The following is a 19,797-nucleotide window of genomic DNA, read 5'->3' on the forward strand; positions in this document are numbered from 1 at the left end:
AAAAAGTTGAATAAAAAATGCTTTATTTAAATATGTTTAAATTTATAGTAACGGATAACTTCGGGTGGAAGGAAGACTCTTCAGGTAGCGAGGCGGACGCACCACACTATCCCTTGGACCTAAGACTTGCGGAAGCAAGGTATAATAGCATTCACTCTTTGCACTCTTTGCATGATTTGAGGATAATTTGTAATTAATTAAGATAATTCGTTGGTAAAGTAGGTATTGGGTTGTGATTTATTGTGTATATGTTTGTTTGGATGGCATACGCAAACAAAAAGCGATCTCTTTTCTGGTGATTTCGGTGGGTTATAGCTTCGGGGGTGTTAAGCTTAATTTTAATGTTACTTTTTGAATTGATAAGATCGTAAAAGCTAATTTGTTTATGGGATGGGATTCTATCAAAAGGAAAATACAAAATAGACATAGCCTTTAATTATAGTTTTATGACAGGTGTGAATGCATAAACATATATGACTATTTTGAAACACATATAAAGCAGCCTATCATGCCAATCTCTATTGCAAATCATTGACATACATCCATCATTCTTTATTATACTTAATAAGTGTTTTCTCAAACTATTATATTCTTTAATAATCGCAGGCTACAATTAGAAGAGCGTCTAGCGCAAGAAGCGCGCGAGAGACGCATGGACGAAAGAAGAGAAGACAGAAAAGAAGATAGGAGAATAGCGGAAGAGTGTAAGAGAGGGTCTTACAGTGACGTCAGGAAGAGTCCCACGGAGGACCGGAGGAAGGAGCCTGTACACTTTATATTGGGAGGAGATAAGTTAGTAGAACTTACGTACTGTGGATTTGCTACTAACGAACTAATGTACTAACCTTTTATTTGTAGAATCGAACCACTAATTGTGATAAAGGCAAAGAAAAGGAATTGGCCTGATTGTAAAATTTTAATGGTTTTACCTAATAAATAGTTCAATGTTTTGTATTTTATTTTTCTTGTCACATTTGTTGATGTTACATAAAAAATATTATACCTTCTATTCTTTGTATTTTATGAACAGTATACTTGTGACTAACAAATGTTGTTTTTTTTTAGATATTAAGATGCGTCTTTAAATATCTAAATAAAGTCTAAAATTTATTTAACAAGACATAACTAATTAGAAAATACATCGTTTATACAAGTGTTAACAAATTACTATACGATAATCTTTTGTTCAGTTTATTATTAAATAAAGACGATACACATATTATGTACATAGAACTCGTATGTTTCTATTCCATTCCATGAAGTAGATAGAATAAATAGCACTATTTAATTATTTTCACACACCACACACGTAATCTCTATGTTTAAAAATAAATCCCTATTTCCTTCGGTCATGACATCACGCGTGATCGCCTGAGACTATTTAGAAAAATGTTTAAGAAATTTGTGCCAAAATTTATAAAACTTAACAAGTTCTTGCAATATTCGACGGTTTGTGTGAAGATAAACGTCTGTCGATGCAGCTAGTAATATAAATAAATAATTTATTTCACTTAAAACATTCCTAAGATAGTAAGAACTGTTTTTCAGGAGCCTGTGTCTTCCAATTACAGTTGCACGACACGAAAAAAAAATCAGAGACAATTTAAATAAAATCAATATGTATTTTTCAGCGTGAACTGGACGGGCGAGGACCTAACACGTGCGGCGCACTCGCAGTCTCAGCCGCAACTGCGCGCCGCGGCCCGCACCGCCCCCCTCCCCCCGCCGCGCCGGCCCCTCTCCGCCATCGCGCGCTCCCGCAGCACGGACATCGTCCCCCACACCCTCAACCCCGCGAACCCCGTCAACCCCGCCAACCTCGACGACCCCCGCGCGCCCCGCCCGTTCACGCGACAAAAACCCGTGCCTGAACACGCGGAACACTCAAACACGCCGGAGGAGGAGTCTACAGACTCGTCGCTGATGGAGGACGAAGCGGTCGCCAAGCCAAGGAAGCGTCGCATCAACCTGCCGTTCGGTAAGAAGGCGAAGACGCCCGCGTGACGCAGTCCCGCTTGGACCCGGCTCTTTCCTCCCGGTAGGTAGGCATCGGTAGTCGATTTTCCGAGTCTTCCGCGATGATTGTAATAAAACGTCGTTGTAAATTTGAATGTTTCGCCTTAATTTTTGAGAATTTTTAGACTACCGATCCGGGCTCACGATTTCGACTGAGTGCGCCTGAACCCGCTTAATCCGCGAGACTGTCGAATGTCGAATTGTATAATATCGTTTATTGTATGATGTGTCTCGTCGACGCAGATGTGTAGCGCGTTTTTAGATAATTGATATTATTTTAGTGTACTTATTGTGGTATCGATCGCTCCCGTTGATTTTTCGCGCCGTATCGCCCCTGGACTTTAAATGGCGTGATTTTTCATTGTAGAAGCGCGTCAATCCACGTTTTAAATGAAATCAATATATTTTCCTACTTAGAGTATAATTTTAATGAATTTATCTTTCTTGTTTATGAAAACTTTTGTAAATTTTGATCCATTTTGTGTGTAATCGTTTTAAGTTGGAATGTTTGTTTCGATTTCCATGTTTATTTATTTATTAAATAAAATAGAAAATATTTCAAAAAAATTCTAAATTATTTTGAGTATTGCCAAGTTTTAAAATGTTCGGTTTTTCTTTTTTATTCTCGTTTTTTCTTCTTCAGGGTTTTAAATATTTTGACGGTAAAGCTTTTGTTGACTTATCATAATTAATTTTGACAATAACTTATTGACTTTTAAAACTTTTTTGCAAAATGTAGAAATCTTTGCAATGCATTGAGGTAGTCATTATTTTTTTTATATAAATATACTTGAGGAGGTATATTATTATTATTACATTAAAATTTGATGCAATGGCAATACTTATTTATTTAACAATCCTTATTCCTTATTTATTAAATATTATGAGTATAAGTGGAAGAAGACTAGATAATTAAATGTAATCATGTTTATCTTGTGAGAACCATTCCTTGCGTCTGAAAAAAAAAATAACAATTATAATAGATTTGTGCCCTTTTATTTTTGTATTAAATATTTAGTTTTTAATAATGACTTAACTTGCCTTTGAGTGTTTTTGAAAGGAAAGGTTCTTAAAAGACGGATATGTGTCAGTGTGATGTAATGATGGTTGTGTGTAGGGTTGCCAGTCTGAGTTTTCCCCACATTTGTGTAGTACGACTAATGTATTAAACGGATTATTATGATCTGTAAGTTGATTTAATTAGTTTGTAAACTTTGATTTCGATGTATTTCACCGGCAACCCTACTTTCAAAGCCTTTAATGTAGAAAATTTCACACCTTTACATATTTTACCCAAAAACTATCAATTCACGGTATTGCAATAATTTAAATATGTATAATGAAATATTCAGTGCAATATTTATTTCGACCATCGCGTATATTCTCAACAAAAGGTCGTGAAATTTAGTCTAATTTTAATAACAGTTCAATATCGCATCATTCCCTTGTTTTTGTAGTATGATAGCGATATCGCCCGGTAGCTGAGTAGATTAATTTTAAGAAATTTGGTGCTAAACAAACATTAGTAGACTGAAAACCGCGAATGGCTCAAGTCGCTCTTATTGTTGATGTTCCTGACGCCGTGACGCCAACTGAAAAGTATTCAGTATTTTGATGATTTTTGTATTGGAAGTAAATATAATGCTTGTTATATGGCCACATTGTGAAGTCCTGTACTTAATTTTGTATATTTTATTCAATAGTACAATCAAAAGCCATACTTATACGTCGTTTTCAGTTTCTGTTTCTTTATTGGAACTCCGCCATCGAGCAATGTCACAAAGTGCGCAATTACCAGCATAGCAATAATTTATATACAAATGAAATTAATCAATGAAATTGTTAATTTATAGACTCAGATCTGATGTAATAAAAAGACAAATCGTGATAAGTTGTTACTTCTTTTAAAGAGTTAATAAATTGGTACTAAAATGAAGTTTGTTTTTCTTTTTTACCTATACCTTTACCCAATTTAATGAATGAAAAGCAAATAGCTTACTTGAGAAAATAAAATTAGCTATACGAATAACAGACAATAGATTCCATAATATAAAATTATTTTAAAATAGTATTTTTTTATATAATAAAATCCACACATTTAGGCCCTGCGCAGACGGCACACTTTTTGTGCGATCGGTCGCGGATTTTTCACAGACTCAACGCACACGACGCACATCTTCGATCATTTTGTCGGCAGAGCTGTAGGGACGTAGACGCTATGGAAATCGTGTAAAGTGTGCGCCGTCTGCGTTAGCGCGCGTTGAAGCAAACGTTCAATTCTTTTCACACACTTTTGTGCGGAGCGGCGCGGTGCGGTCTGCCCGAATTACACGGATTTTTTGTGCGCCGGACTTTTTGCGCGTCGTGTGCGTTACTGCATATAATTTCATAGGTTCTATTTTCACAGACTAAAAAGTGCGTCACGGATAGTCTGTCGTCTGCGCATGGCCTTACAGTAATAATTTATCTTATGAATGGGTCCGGATTAATAGTAGAGGAGCAAGAAGGGATTTTGGTATTTACTCGAGCGCGACAAATATAAGAGACTGTTTCTTACCTATTGATGATTACTTCCAGACAGAATGAGCAGTTAATATTTGCGGGTGCGCTCAGGGCACTAGAAAATTTGAAAAATCCATCATTTCTTCCACTTGTATAGTAATTAACTGCCCCATATCTTAATTTCACGCGCTCGATGTATATTATTTTCATTTTTCACTTTCTTTAGTCATTAAATTACCACTTAAATCATCAGATCAATGTAATAATTATCGTGGTATTTAATGGGTATTTATTATCATTAGGCATCGTGGGCTCCGTTCTAATTGCAATAATATCATATTTTTCGAAAATCTTTCAGGAAGTTTTATTTATTTTTAAGAATAAAGGAATGTTTCCATTCGGCAAAATTGTCTATCTCCAGTTAGTACTTTTGCAATACCCGTACAGAATTTCTAGCTAGCTTTCTTACCGCAAGTTGGCGGTTTAACCTAACTAATATAGGTGTTCACACGCTACATGCTACATGATGCCCCAAATGCATACGCAACTTACTGGCGTGTTTTATGACTTTCTTTTCGCCAGAAATAAAACCTAGGTTTAATTTAAGAGGATTATATGAGAAAGCAACAACAAAAACAATCAGGGTCAAACCGTAAGCACAGATTAGAGAATAGTTATACTTCGTAAGTAAGCGAGCCGAGATAATGAGTTTGCTATTGCGTTTTTCGCAGGCGTTATAATTAAAATAAATCTTGACTGGAAATATTATCACAGTATTAAGGTGCACTCACACACATCAGTCACCGTCAAGTCACCGATGACTGATCGGTGACGGTTTGTGTACGTATCCACAAACACCAGTCACCGTCATGTTGTCCGTCAGTCACGTCGCCGGTTTGACTGAATCATTGAACACATACATCAGGTTAGTCAGTGATTAGACGTGTGTCACGCTAGAGAACATGTAGCAATTGACGGTAGCACGACGCTGGCTGAACTGAGACGTGACGGCACCGGGTGAGTGGGGATAAAAGTATGATACATGTATGGAAAGATTATTTGACGTGCCTGACCGGTGACGTCACTGATAGATTTCGTGCCGGCGACTGTCGTGTGGGAACAGAGTCATACTAGAACTATTGATACATATTTTTTTTTAATCCTGTCCGGTGACGTGCCGTGACGGTGACTGATGTGTGTGAGTGCACCCTTACAATTAGGAAATAATATTGTAATACTGTGATATTATGTATCATAATGTTCTTTTTTATTTATGTAGACAAAATAAAGTTTATTGGGTGATTATTATTACTTTACTTAGGTATTGAATGGTTTTACTCTGTAGTTTTACTATCACTACATAGTAAAAATCGATTTCCCTGTCCCTATGTCCCTATGTCCTTATGTCCCTATGTCCCTTTGTACGCTTAAATCTTTGAAACTACGCAACGGATTTTGATGCGGTTTTTTTTAATAGATAGAGTGATTCAAGAGGAAGGTTTATAAGTATAATAACATCCATTAAATAGTGGAGAAGTACTGTTATTTTTGAGGTTTCTAAAGTGATGTCGTAAAAAATTACATTTTTTCCGCTTAACATTGCAAACGCAGGCTGAACCCTACGAGTTTTATCAAAATAATGTACTAAGTATTATACACATTGAAAAGGTCTATAGAAAAGTCCGCTATGGTATATGTCTATCTCTTATGGATAACCCACAATAACATTTTTTTGTCATTTACTTTTTACGAAAAATAATGGCTAATTTTCGATGCGATTTTAACCAATACAGCATTAATCCTTAACCAATTAAATACCTTGAATACATTGTTCGTTTAATATAGATCTATATGGCCCTTTACACCGTATGATTTAAGTGAATATTTTCGAAGATATTACAGATTTAAAAATTGCGGGACGTAGCGTTTGCGGCGGTACCGGCCGGCCGCCAGGCTATCTATACGAAGTCGGAGCGGGCCGCTATGTTTTTATATACAACGTTCACAGTTTTTCTGTAGTGTATTTAGTATCAGCATTGCACCCGTGCGAAGCCGGGGCGGGTCGCTAGTTAAGTAATAAAAACCGAATCGAGTTAAAAACTAAAAATATAAAAGATTGCTATTGCTTTCAGGCATTACTTTAAAATATGATATGGAAATACGTATGTAATTTAAAATATGGAAATACGTTTATTTTATTGATAAAATGGGAATAAGGGTCGCATCTTATCGAATAACAAGTGATCAGTCTGCAATATTAGGACTTTGCAGACTGATCAACTGTTTCCAAAACGAGAAACAACAACAAAATATTTTTGTCGTTGCTCACCGCGGAGATCGAAATTGCAACTGCCCTTATACTTGTTAAATATTATGTAAAAGATTCCTTATAATACGACCAGTAATTATTTTGATCTAATAAACAAAACTAATAATTTTTTACTTATTTTATTAATATTAACTAGCTTTCCTTCCATCGGTTGTTTTTCCCATGGGAATAAGATATTTTTAATGAGATTTTTTATTTTTGGAAAATATAAATTCAATGATAAAAAGTAATAGCAATCTTATATTTAGGTTCTCTACAAATTACCTTTTCTGGCGAAAAGAAAATAAAAATTGTGCCAGCAATGTATGGCCAAAGTTGCATTGACATTCAAGGTCTCGCTCTCGCGGCACTGGACTCAGTCTATTGTAATCATAGAGGATCTATCACTCAGTAAAAAAATCAAATTGATGGTTGAAATAAAACACTAAAGTTGTTAAAATTTAATTTATTTAAAAATGTTGTGTACAAATACCCTAATAGCTGACCGGTGTATGCAGTACATATGCAACTTGCACACACGTACTAGGCCTTGGCTCGTCTCAAAAACTAACCGCCTTTGTTAAGGCAAGCGTACAATTGATCACAATTATACAACTAGTACAGTCTTAAAGACAGTTAAAAGTATCGAACAGCTGTTCACAACAAAATACAGCCGATTTTAACTACTATCACATAATAAAAGATGGTCTCGCTTGTTGTTATGAGCATATAAAAATAACTAAGGGCATACTTAAGCATGTTAATTTACCGTTTACGGAATCTGCGTTTTACACGCGTCTATCTATGGAATATTATATAGATTCGCATAAAACAATATTTCAACAAACATGTGCAGTATTTAAAAAAAATGTTGACGTATCCATGTCTAAAAGCACCTCTCAATTTTTAACCAAACAGACATTCAATGAAAGGCGGATAATTATAGACTAGTATATACAGTACGGATAGGAATGTCTACAAAGACTTTACATATAATGATGGCTATATTTAGGGACTACACAACATTAGGCAGTGGTTCGACCGAATATCACACCAACCAGAATACTGCAAATATAAACAATTTTAAAAATAACGTATCAATTTATTTAACTAGTTCGCCTTAAATGTAAGTTATTTAACGTTATTAGTTATTACATAGAATGTGTAATAACACAACTCAAACGCAAGCCGTGCTTTTCTCCTATCATAATATGAAGGTAATACGTACATAATTTTTATGCATAATTAAATTTTATCCTGACAATAAAACAGTGTCAGATCTAAGGATAATATTTACATCGTTAGACACGTTATCGAAACGGCACTCATTACGAGCGCAATTAATTTGAAACCCTTTACAAATTACAAGTGTTATTTCGACTTTTATTTACAAAATAACACAGAATCACATCAGTGTCCGAGCCTAAACGTGATACGAAATTTCTTTGGATGCGGGGCTTGTTATAGAGGGTGAGGTTTCGCCTGGCGGGTTGTGCAGGGCGCGGGGCCCCGAGGGGCAGGGTCCCGGGGACCCGAGTGGGCAGGGTCCCGGGTCCCCGAAGGGGCAGGGTCCGGGGGCCCGGCTACTGCTGCTTGCAGCCGGCAACGTCCGCGTTCGGGTCCGCTTCCCCATCCTCATCTTCGTCGTCCTCCTCATCCTCCTCCTCCTCCTAGTTGCCAAGCGGAAATGCACGACTTTTATAATCATGTCGCTGAGATTTTAGTTTTCTCAAATAACCAGTTTATTCAAATTGCTCCTACTGGTACCACATGAGTAAATAAAATTTAGAGACAAAGATAGATTCGACGATCACGCGAATCGGTTGCATTACTACAAGCACACGGCACGTGTGTACCATCGGGTAAATGTCATTACTTTTCGTGCATCTCTGTACATTTTATCTACTCATGCTCTGGTAATCCAGTGTATGAAAATTGATATGACTATTAAATTTTGTATTGTATGAATAAGCTCATATGAATGAGGACAAACAGAATTTGAAGTCAATCTTAATGCAGCTTAACAGTTAACATCAGACAAGTGCTTTTCATATTATGTTGTGGAACATACAGTAAAAAAAATATGATCATGTAAAAAACCAACAAAATTGCTGCTTTTAAATAAAAAAGAAACCTAAAAAAAAAATATTATTCTACAACCATCTGTTTGCCGTTTAACTATAGCATGCAAAATAAGGATCAAAATAAATAAAACACACTTTAAAAAGCTTATAATTTTAATGTCATCAGTACGTCATCATGCTAGAACATAAAAGCCATAACCGATACAACTAGCTGCTGAAATATTCGTAGTAGAATATATATTTATACGCTAACATCTTCGTTACATAAATAAAAACATAACTATTCTAAATACATCTCCAAGAGACAGATCACAGACGAACGTTACAGATGTAAAATGCTTTTGGCACAGAGATTCGTTAACATCGACATATTTTAAACTCGAACTTGGAATGACGGAAACTTTAAATTTCATCGCACAACATAAATAGCCTTAGAGAATAATAATAATAACACAAGAAATTTAAAAGTACATAAGCGATACGTTAATTTCTTAAACAAAATACACTCCATTACAATAATCATTCATGTATAATAATAATAAATAAAAACGAGAATTGTATAACTAACTAGAAATGCAATATAGGTATCGTAACAGACTAACTAGTGACATGCATATAAGGCACCGCACCGGACGTGTAAACCTATCTAAAACATATTTATCTGTGGGCTGATAAACCACGCATAGACGAGTCGCTCGGTACCACGCGAGCGAACTTTACACGATCCGTCGAACATTGCGAGCATGTGCTCGGAGCGCTCCGAACACGCGAGTAAATAAATGGTACAGAGACAAAGCATCTAACAACGTGCAAAATTCGTACCTATTTTTGTAAAGTTGTTACAAATTTACTATTAATTTCTAATTATTGCTTTCGAGGCTTGAATGGATACCTTATTTTTAAAGTATTATTAATACACACAGTGCAATAAACGATTTAGAAAAGACCGCTTTTCCATATTATATAAAAAATCTTGACAACAACCGTGACATCGTCACCTGGCCACCGTCAGAGCCTAAACATAAGTGTTTGTATCGCGAAATTTGACTTTCAAATTGCGTCATCTAGCGAGCACGCACACGTGTCACGCGCCCGCAGTAAATTCGCGCGCTAGTAAGCTTTGTCTCCGCTCGTATTTGGTACAATTTAGTGATATGAAAGGCACGAGAGCGAGGGGGGGGGGCTATATAAAGGGGCTATATAAAGTTCTGGCGGCAGTCGTCGTCGGAGCCGTCCTCCGCGTCGGAGACCTCCTCCTCACCGGAGCTCTCCTCAGAGTCCGTTTCCTCCTGAAAGCAAACACACCGCTGTTGGTCCGCGGCCCGGCGCTTCAACACGGTTATGCTATGCCGTGTGTTCGATACGACCGACGCTAATGTAGTCGTAGCTTTACTATAAGCTTTCGCTAATACGATACTGTTAAAAAAAATGTATGCGTGTACTAGAGTACACACGTAAGAAGTGAAACTTCTTTATGACCTTAAAAATGTCACGAGTATGGCGTAACGCAAAAATGCCACGCGTACGGCGTAACGCAATAATAATAGTTTAAAAAACTAAAAAACACGCTTTTTATAGAAAACCGAACTAAAAAATAGAAAATTTTTATCAAATTAGTGTATTGTCATCGGTCCTCAATAAATCTACAAAGTTTGAACGAAATCTGGCCGTTTAAAGTGGGTCAAAATCGCGCCCAAAGAAGTCGGTTACAAACATACAGGTGAAGCTAATATAAAGCGTGTAAAAATGTCACGCGTACGGCGTAACGCAAAAATGTTACACAAAATTTTTGTTCAACCCCGATAAAGAAGTTTCACTTCAAAAAGCGACAATGGAACGATAGGATACATTTAAAAAATGTATAATACGTATCTGAGAACGATAAAAATATATATTGACGGACAATACACATATCGACATGCAAATCTAAATAAAATAGATGTAAATATCGAATTACCGCATAGCATAACCGACAACGGCAGGCCTATAGCTCCATCTGGTGGGGAAAGCCTAGCTAAACTGAAAATATCATCTACCGTGCAAGCTAAATCGAAGCCAACAGATGGCTGTAGAAGTTCACATACAATTACTATGGAAAATAAAAGCAGCATTTTTGTGTTGTGTTTATATGTGTATATTTGCTTTGAATAATTAATATGTGTAAATTAAAAATGAGAAAAATTATTGATAAAGAATGTTCATATTTAATTTTCAATTCTATATACATATTATGTATTATAAAATCGTAGGAAAGTCAAAAATGCAGACTAATAATACTTTTTAAATAATACTTGGGTTGTAAACTTGTAATCTTCAATAGATACTGTAACCAAATATGAATTTTTAGAATTTTTGTCTAGATGTCTGTATGCATGTCTGGGCTAAACTACACGCTCAAACTCTTGTGCTTGACTGTCCCCAAGTATCAATGTGTATCTGCCTATGTGTGTGTGTATGACGTGTGTATGTGTGTGTATGACGTGTGTATGTGTGCGTATGACGTGTGGTGTGTGTGTGTATGACGTGTGGTGTGTGTATGTGTGCACGCACGAACCTCCTCCTCGAAGTCGTCGTCGTCCTCGAGCCCCTCGCCGGTGTAGAGCAGCACGGCGCGCGACACCACGCGCTCGCGGATGTAGTGCCCCGTTTGGAAGTCGAGCGCCAAAAGCGTCTGGAATTGGGACATTATTATTATTTATTATTATTAATAGAATATATTATATGATTTTTTTACTATTTTGAACACACGAAAATCAAACTGCACTAAGTCCATAGTATGTATTATAAGTGTGTGTTAGATGACTGCAAGAGATATGCTGGAAAACAACTTTTTGTGACATTGTATTCTGAAATGATGTTTTTTTTAAGAAATTTTTCCTTTACCATATTTTTATGAGTTTAAGTGTAGTATGGGGTACCATTTTTTTTAAGGGGCAGATGCATTATGCATACATTTGTTTCACGATCTATGGACAAGTAGGTGATCAGCCTTCTGTATCCTGCCAGACAGAGAAATTTTTTTTCTTTAACTCCACTGGGGATCGAACCAAGACCCGTTGGTTCTACGCTCACGCATCAACCACTGTACCAAGGGGGTGATCAGTAGAATTATATTTTATTTTTTGGATTTATATGCAACGAGGCAATCTGTGTTTAAAACAATTGGCCCCTATATTGTTTGAGAAACTTCTCAGAAGAAAATGTTTAGATCAAATTATGTAACTATCAATTACCTCTGTATTTGCATCGACCGTGGAGTCAGGGTCCTCAGACTTGGTAGCGAAGAAATTGAAAAACGAGTCGGTGGGCACAGTCTTCTTGACCGTGCGAACAGAGCCGCGCGACTTGTGCTTCTGTTTCTTCTTTATCGTCTTGATCGTTACGTTCTTGCCCGCTTTCCAGTCTATTTCACAACCCTGAACAATTCTTTTTTTATTAAAATAATAATAGAAAATAAAAAATGTGTACGTGTACTAGTGTACACACGTAAGTGAAACTTCTTTATGACCTTATTTTTCAAAAAATAATTTACTATATGCAACTTTACAGAAATACGTCGAATCACGCGTGGTAGGGATAAGAAAAAGATGGCGCGTAACGGAAAAATGTTAAACTAAATTTTTTTCCAACCTCGATAAAGAAGTTTCACTTCAATAAGTTTAAAATGTTAGAACCAACTAAGAGTACATTTTTAAGTGTACCAAATAATAAGGTAGTCATGAATTTATTATATTGTCCTTGATAATATTACAAAATTTGAATTACATCTGACCATTAAAGTAGGTCATATTATTTGAGTTCAAGAGTTTGTTACGGGTTACATACAAAGCAAAGGGAAGCTAATATAAGCATGTTAAAAATCATCACAATCTTGTATCCCTGTAAAATATTAACATATTTCTTACCTTGCAGGCATAGATCTCGGGACCCTCGAACTTCAGGGGGTCGTCTTCGTCAGGGATCAATTTCATGGAGTACTGCTTTGTGAGGATTGTGTTTGTGAAGTATTCATTGGGCGCAAAGTGGAACTCCAATGTGAAACCCAATGTGTCGTCATGCATTTGCACTGTACATAACATTAAAAAAATTAAATAAATACAATAAAAGAAACATTCCAACAAGTTGTTATGATCAGGTTTTCGATCCAAAATTAGAGTGAAATTTATTTAGTATACCTATTCATTTTTAGTTTTACATAATATTATAATGAAAAATAATAAGTTTGAAAAATAAAAATTTGCATATATATATTTTGATTTCATTTTACTCAATAATATTCACTCTCCTTACCCTTAATATCTTGTAGACATCTAAGTATTGGTTCATCATGCTCCTGCACCATGTCACCCAGCATGATCACATTCTTGAATATAGTAAGGTAGAAATCTGGGATGCCCTTAACATTAGCGTCCATGTCCTCAGCAGGTCTGAAAATGGGGGACATATGTTACATATTGTCGGTAAATAAATTATTTATTTTGTTGCAATCAATATAGCCTCAGTTGGTGATGCATGTTAGTGATCTATCACGGCATTCAGATCTTGGTGTGTATAAGTCATCATGTCAAAAAATAATATTAAATTTTACATTCAATATTGTATTAACCCATTGAGCCCCGAACGGCCAGATCCGGCCATGACACAATAGATTTTCTATTGTGTCTGTGATTACGGGGCCTGATGGATTAAGCACTTTTAATCTTTGTTGAGCAGATATCTATTAGCTCAAATATTACAGCATTATTATAAACATGGCATTATTTTGCTTTTTAAACTTTTAATAAGTATCAACATACTCTTTAGCTTTGATCTCCGGTGTTTCCTTGTCAGTGAGCGCCGTACTCTGGACAGCTTCAGCGAGGTTCTCCTCCAAATCATCATGCCAGGGTATATGACACTCTTCATCAGTAGGCTCGTATGTACCGTTCACTACTTGCGCTCGCTGCAAGTTACAACTTGTTATAGAAATGTGTAGTGATGGAATAACAGGGAATGGTAGATAATAAAAGCCTCAGTTGGTGATGCATGTTTGTGATCTATCATGGCATTCAGATCTTGGTGTGTAATAGTCATCATGTTAATTTCAATATCAATTTTATTTTCAAAAAATTTTAGTATCTAATATACTTTAATTATAAGTTTGAAAACTTTTGCTTAATATTTATAAATGGTCATACAGCAAAACATTTTGTTTATCAGTTCATTAAAAAATTCAGTTCTATATAAATAGATAGAAGTAAAAATTACCTTTTCAAATAGTGGCTCATACAATTTTGCGTATTTACATTCGAGCTCATGCACCTCAGCGTAGAACTTTGACTCTATCTCAATGAACTCCTTTTGAAGGACCCTCAACGCGTTGATACGCCGGCGCACTTTGGGCGAAAGTGCGACCATGTTTTTAAAAGCCATACTAAGACAAATAAAGAATTTATTTAAAAACAGAAAAAAGAACATAACATAAAAAAATTACAAGCTAATATACTAAATATTATTAGGAGATTGCAACTAATAAGAGGTTACAATGTTACATCTTTAAAAAAATAAAATCAAACAAAATCATCATGAAAATTTTTATAAATTCTTTTATTCAATGTAAAAACTACATTAACTCTTTTCCTAAACTACAAACTAGGCCAATGTTTTAAATACAGCAGGCCTAATTATAACTGATGTTAACAGTTTTATGACTTTACTCTGGAAATTTATTACTGTACCAACATCACATGTCTAAGATTTTTAAATTCCATTCTACAGTGTCTATTGCAGATTGGTATAAATTAAACATTGATAGACTGTTGTTCTTTAAAAGGATTAACATTTTCACAAAATGTCTTTGTAATAACATTGTACATAGGTATATATGTTGTGATAAGTAGAAAGATGTACAATGTCTGAAGGACACTTGAGTAATCTACTTTTTAAAGAAAACTGGTGCTTTGGTGGAAAATTTGTGATATGATGCATGACCAATACCTCCTTAAGAGATCTAGGTAGCATTTAATTTTTTGATGTTTCTGATCCAGCTAATTGCTTGAATCAGTTGTTCTAATAATAGCATAGCTCCTTCATTAAAAGGTGGCCTTAATACCTTACTTTTTGCCTAGCCAATAAACTCAAAATTAGATCATCGATATAGCAATATTAGGAATAAATGAATAAAAAAGTTCCACCTAACCACTTTTAATGTTAAAAAACTCAGACCAACAAAAAATAATTTCAATACAGTATAAGAAATCATTGAACAGATTATAACAAGCAAATAACATGATGTAAATGGAGCATAAAATGAGTCACAAGTTCATTGAACTGTAATCAAAAGATCCTTGTTCTATAAAAACTGAAACACCTCATGTAAAAGAAGTTTTTAGGAAACACATTTAACATACAAAATTATTAAACAATGTATTAGTACATGCGTGTACTTAACCTTATCAAAAACAGCTTATCAATGTTGCCTCATGTTCCTACACTACACGTGCAACATTTGACACAATTTGGCGAGAAATCGTGAAAAAAATTAAGCTGAATTTATTTAAGTAATGCTCCTCTTTAGAAGTAAATAACAAAAACAACATGTATTTCTTTAAATTGAGTACCTACCTTGTGAACATGTTGGTTAAATTTTGAAAAGCCTTGTCGTCTCCTAAAATAGCGTCTTCTTGTCCAGATTCGTTTTCGGATGAAGACGTCCGACCACTTCGTGTTTTTTTACTTTGTTTCACGGAACCCATATTTTATCTAAAAAACACAAAAGAACATAGTATGAAATAACTTCGCGCCACGTTTATTTCCAATTACCGGCTTCGAGTAAAATAACTGCTAAAAATTAAATTTATTCACAAATAGTCCTTGCTCTAAAACACATTTGAAAGCGGTACCTGAAAGGGGTCTGAAAACGGAAACAAATTACTTTTTTCACTCAAACTTAATGCGCAGTTACATTATAAACCGCTTTGGTAGTCGACCACATGGTCTACCTGTCTCTCGATATTAATTGAGGATCAAGTAACACAGCTATTTAATATTTTATAATGCCTTTATTATTCTATTTATTAAATTTTAAGTTTGATTGGGTAAGCCAACAATGAACTGACGGTTAAGATAAAATTTACTAAATTTTAAACTTACCTTTCTGCCGATCAGACTTGTATGAAAAGAAAGATGGCGGCGCAATGCCGAAACGAGTATGAATGCAATTTATTGAAAGGCATTTTATGGCAACACAATCGTTTCCGGTTATTATCTATGGATTCAAAAGCGTAATGAGTTCGTAGGTACTTCTTAAATTATATTTTGTTTTTTAGAAATCATGATAGGTACAATTATTATCCATATAATCTTAAAGAAAAATATAATCTTTATATTATTACAAGCACATGATGTGAAATGTTGTATGACCACTTTATGACTCCTTTATAAAGCTATGTCTACATGTATGAAATATTTTTCAATAAATATACACTATTAACTATACAATTACTAGGTACTTTAAATACTTCAAAATCATACTCTAATGCAATATATACTCTAAGGTCCTACTATAATACCTCTTTCTAATATGATTATTTGCGCGACGTGAGCCTTCCACCTTCGAAGTTCGGGGTACCGTAGTTTGTTTAAGACAAATTAGAAACATGCAACAAATATTATATTTGCTAATAATAAAATAATCATAAGGCAACAAGTAAATAAACGAAAATAAGAGCACGGAAAGACAGTTTTTTCGCTTTGAACGATCTCTACCACGACCGTGAATACTGAATACATAATTTATATACCTAGTCTTGTCCCTATTAAAAAATCTACACCAGATACCTAGCTTAATTCAAATAAAAAAATCTGGACTGAAGTCTGAATCAAAGCATCGACCCTGGACCGTTGAGCCAAACATTTGTTCGACCCAATATCAATTACTCACAGGCCACAGCACAGCTTACTAACTTAATAATTGGAAATGTAAATGGTTTCTTTTGTCCTTCTTACACCTTTCTAAATTTAGTGGTCACTTAAGGAATTTATGTTTGAAATACATTACAGTAGCAATGATCTAAGGTAGCAATAAATAAATTTACGTGTCGTGGCGTGTCGTTACGCGCCAGGAGTACATCGATTTTAAAAATTTTATACATTATCTGTAGTATTATTTATGCTATGTCAATCATTCGTTCACGATTCGTTCGTTTTTTTTTTTTTTTTTTTTCTGTTATGGCAAGAAGCTAAAACTATTTGCCAGTGTCAAGTAAAAGGTAGGGAATCCATACACGGGAAAATATGATAGTACGATATTTTTCAAGGTGATCAGAAGAGTTAGGCCAAAATTAATACAAGTTACATTATAATATTACATATTATTTACATAAACTAAATAGATTAAATAGAAACTAAAAAACATTACAATTTGACGTTATTCTTAAATATAAAAGTAGATATATTATTATAATATTTTTTAGGATACATAAATAGATATATGACATACGAGTAGGAAGAGGAACATTTGAAGAAATTAATGAATTATAAAAGGAAGAATGATCGTATAAAGAGCAAGAGAAAAATATGTTGTCTATATTTCCCTCATCCTCTCCACACTCGCAAACTTCACTATATAATACGCCTATTCTGATTTCTGGCTAAATGACTAGGAATACACATATGTCCTATTCTCATGCGACTTATTGTAGATATAACTAATTTATTTGCTTCAACACCAACAAACCAAGGTTTTATGGGGATTACCGGTTGAATTCTATAGTAATTCCTTCCCTTATGCTGTATCTGTCCACCGTAGACCATATTCCACGCTTCAAAGCACGGACATATATCAAGATAGACTAAGCGAGTGTATGTACTTCCCGTGTCCAAACTACGATTATGAAACTTACTTGACGCTGGCCTACACTCAGTCCGCGCTTGCAGTTCGCCAAGGAAAGACGTGAAGCTGAATAAAGTAAAATGCCGAATTACGCCGTTATAAACTGTAGAAACTCCACAGCTGTGAGTGGCCGAGTTAGCAGAGATGTTTCCTTCCACCGGTAAGTAATTTTCTAATCAGAATATGCACTATTTATTTTAAAATCAAATAAAGAATATCTGTGGAAAACGATCGTGACAAACACGGATACCAAATCATACGAAATGATTCGGAATACATTGCGGCTTTTACTTGGCACGGTAAAGATCGCGTCGTATGATAACAAGCAATGAATAGCGTCTTCTCATTTTTCTGTTCTCATTTTTCTGTCCAATTTTGTGGTTAGTGATGTTCATTTGATGCAACAGTTCTCGATTCTAATCGATTTTATAATCGAACAGAAAAATGATAATTTGAAGGAGCAATTTTTCAGAAAAAAAGGCATAGATTTTTTTTTGTCATTTAATACGACTTGACCTAGAACTTTTAAGTATTTTAATACAAAGGTACTAAAAATAAATATTATGACATGGACGCCATTAGTTAAAGTGTCATCTTGGGAGTTTTTTAAGAAAACTCCTTATTGCTAAGACTATGTTTGTTTTTTCAGTTTTCCAAGTAACCCGAACATAAAAGGAAAATGGATCGATGCAACGGGACATAAAGATTGATTGATTGACAGTTTCATTACTTTCTTTCGATGGCCTCTCTAGTACGTAGTACATGGTAACTCAATGGGCATATGTAAGAAAAAGCTAAAACACATTAGTTTACTTGTTAGAATATTAAAAGGTTTATAACTTTATTTTATCATCCCTCTGTCTATGGTAATTATCATTTTTCTGTCTTGAATCGATTTAGTAATCGATTACGATTCATTTATTTGACTACCTCTTAGACATAGATCTAGTTTGATCTGATTTCTTTCGATTTACTTCGATGGGATAGGACGATACTAGAATCGCCGCGCGAGTGGCGGCCTAATCGATTTAGCGTAAAATGAAACTAACATCACTAAAAAGCGCTCGTGACGTCATAACGCGTCAAGGTCAGTACAAAAAATATGACACGCTTGGTTTTCATACAGATCGCGGTACTTGCGTTGTCTACTTATATATACATGTCTGTGCTTCAAAGAGAAATCGTTTCGGTAATGTTAAGAGATCATGAGAGTAGTTAATGTATGGATACATATTACATATCTCTACACTGCACTGCATCCTTGGCCAAGCTATCAGCCCTATCATTTCCGTGGATATATAAATTGAAATGATTGAAATATTTTTAAAACTAATGCCAACACTATTTACATATTTATTATTGTGCGCTGGTAATATTAGACGCATGGACGTATAAAAAAAGACGGACGGTATATCGCCTAAACATTGAGTGAAGCCTAGTAATGGCGGCGAAACATCCATGTGTGTGTGCCATGTTGCCATGGCAACAGCTGTGTTGATGACAATGGCGGCTGTATTTTTTTCTATAAATTTTGCCGTAATTATTTTGTCATTAAAACATAAAAAAAATAACTTGCTTCCCTGTGGAATGTAATCCCTTGTGTTTTGTTATTTAAAATTGTACTGTTGCGACACCATTTAACCACGCAAGATGGCATTTTAAATATTTTTTGTGAAACAGTGACGCAGTTAATCAGTCGGTAGTTCACGACGTAATGGCGGCCGACTAGCTTACTATGGTGAGAGTGTGTGCGTGTTTATTGTCTTTACACGATCGCTAGCTTACTATGGTAGCTTCACGTTGTTTGTCCGTAATATGGCGTCCGTCTTTTTTTATACGTCCATGATTAGACGTTTAAATTGTCATCACGAATACAAACATAAATCATAATATCACAGAGTACATTGCATAATATCCTGGAATTCGGATGAAGAGATTTGGTTATAACCAAGTCCATAGAGTAATATAATATATACGGCCAAATCTCATTTAGAGCAATAAAAAAGGATTGTGCT

At 35.0% G+C, this 19,797-nt stretch overlaps 2 protein-coding genes across 3 annotated transcripts in view; one reads left to right on the plus strand and one right to left on the minus strand.

Moving 5' to 3' along the window:
- Positions 1-3,952, plus strand: part of Stim (stromal interaction molecule) — a 47,728-nt gene extending 43,776 nt beyond the window's left edge. The window contains exons 12-14 of the mRNA XM_090116583.1: positions 49-139; positions 607-792; positions 1,632-3,952. Of these exons, the coding sequence (XP_089972709.1) occupies positions 49-139; positions 607-792; positions 1,632-2,004 (650 nt within the window). The 3' untranslated portion in view covers positions 2,005-3,952. The remainder of the gene's footprint in view (positions 1-48; positions 140-606; positions 793-1,631) is intronic.
- A 3,325-nt stretch (positions 3,953-7,277) lies between these two features.
- On the minus strand, positions 7,278-16,142 carry LOC149897228 (nucleosome assembly protein 1-like 1). Of its 2 annotated transcripts, none has more exons than XM_090116603.1 (9): positions 16,042-16,142; positions 15,514-15,651; positions 14,158-14,323; positions 13,707-13,852; positions 13,201-13,337; positions 12,816-12,976; positions 12,144-12,326; positions 11,465-11,581; positions 7,278-8,496 (listed from the first exon to the last, which is right to left on the minus strand). In XM_090116603.1, exons 2-9 carry the CDS (start codon positions 15,642-15,644, stop codon positions 8,410-8,412), a joined length of 1,128 nt encoding a protein of 375 aa, XP_089972729.1. In that variant the 5' UTR covers positions 15,645-15,651; positions 16,042-16,142; the 3' UTR covers positions 7,278-8,409. The 2 variants fall into 2 exon arrangements, with proteins under 2 accessions (XP_089972729.1, XP_089972728.1); XM_090116602.1 differs by lacking the exon at positions 7,278-8,496 and adding an exon at positions 9,046-10,199.
- Positions 16,143-19,797: the final 3,655 nt, after the last annotated feature.

The sequence above is a fragment of the Colias eurytheme genome, chromosome 26 (assembly GCF_061535395.1).
Source record: "Colias eurytheme isolate Ceu_HAF_F1 chromosome 26, ilColEury1 Martin Lab GWU primary, whole genome shotgun sequence".
In the NCBI taxonomy this organism is placed as follows: domain Eukaryota; kingdom Metazoa; phylum Arthropoda; class Insecta; order Lepidoptera; family Pieridae; genus Colias; species Colias eurytheme.

Excerpts from the sequence above, each read along its gene's own strand:
- LOC149897228 (XM_090116602.1), bottom strand. The coding sequence starts at position 15,644 with ATGGGTTCCGTGAAACAAAGTAAAAAAACACGAAGTGGTCGGACGTCT. Across the intron at positions 14,324-15,513 it reads TTAACCAACATGTTCACAAG|TATGGCTTTTAAAAACATGG; the intron begins GTAGGTACTCAA and ends TATTTGTCTTAG. Across the intron at positions 11,582-12,143 it reads CGGTCGATGCAAATACAGAG|ACGCTTTTGGCGCTCGACTT; the intron begins GTAATTGATAGT and ends TCCCAATTCCAG.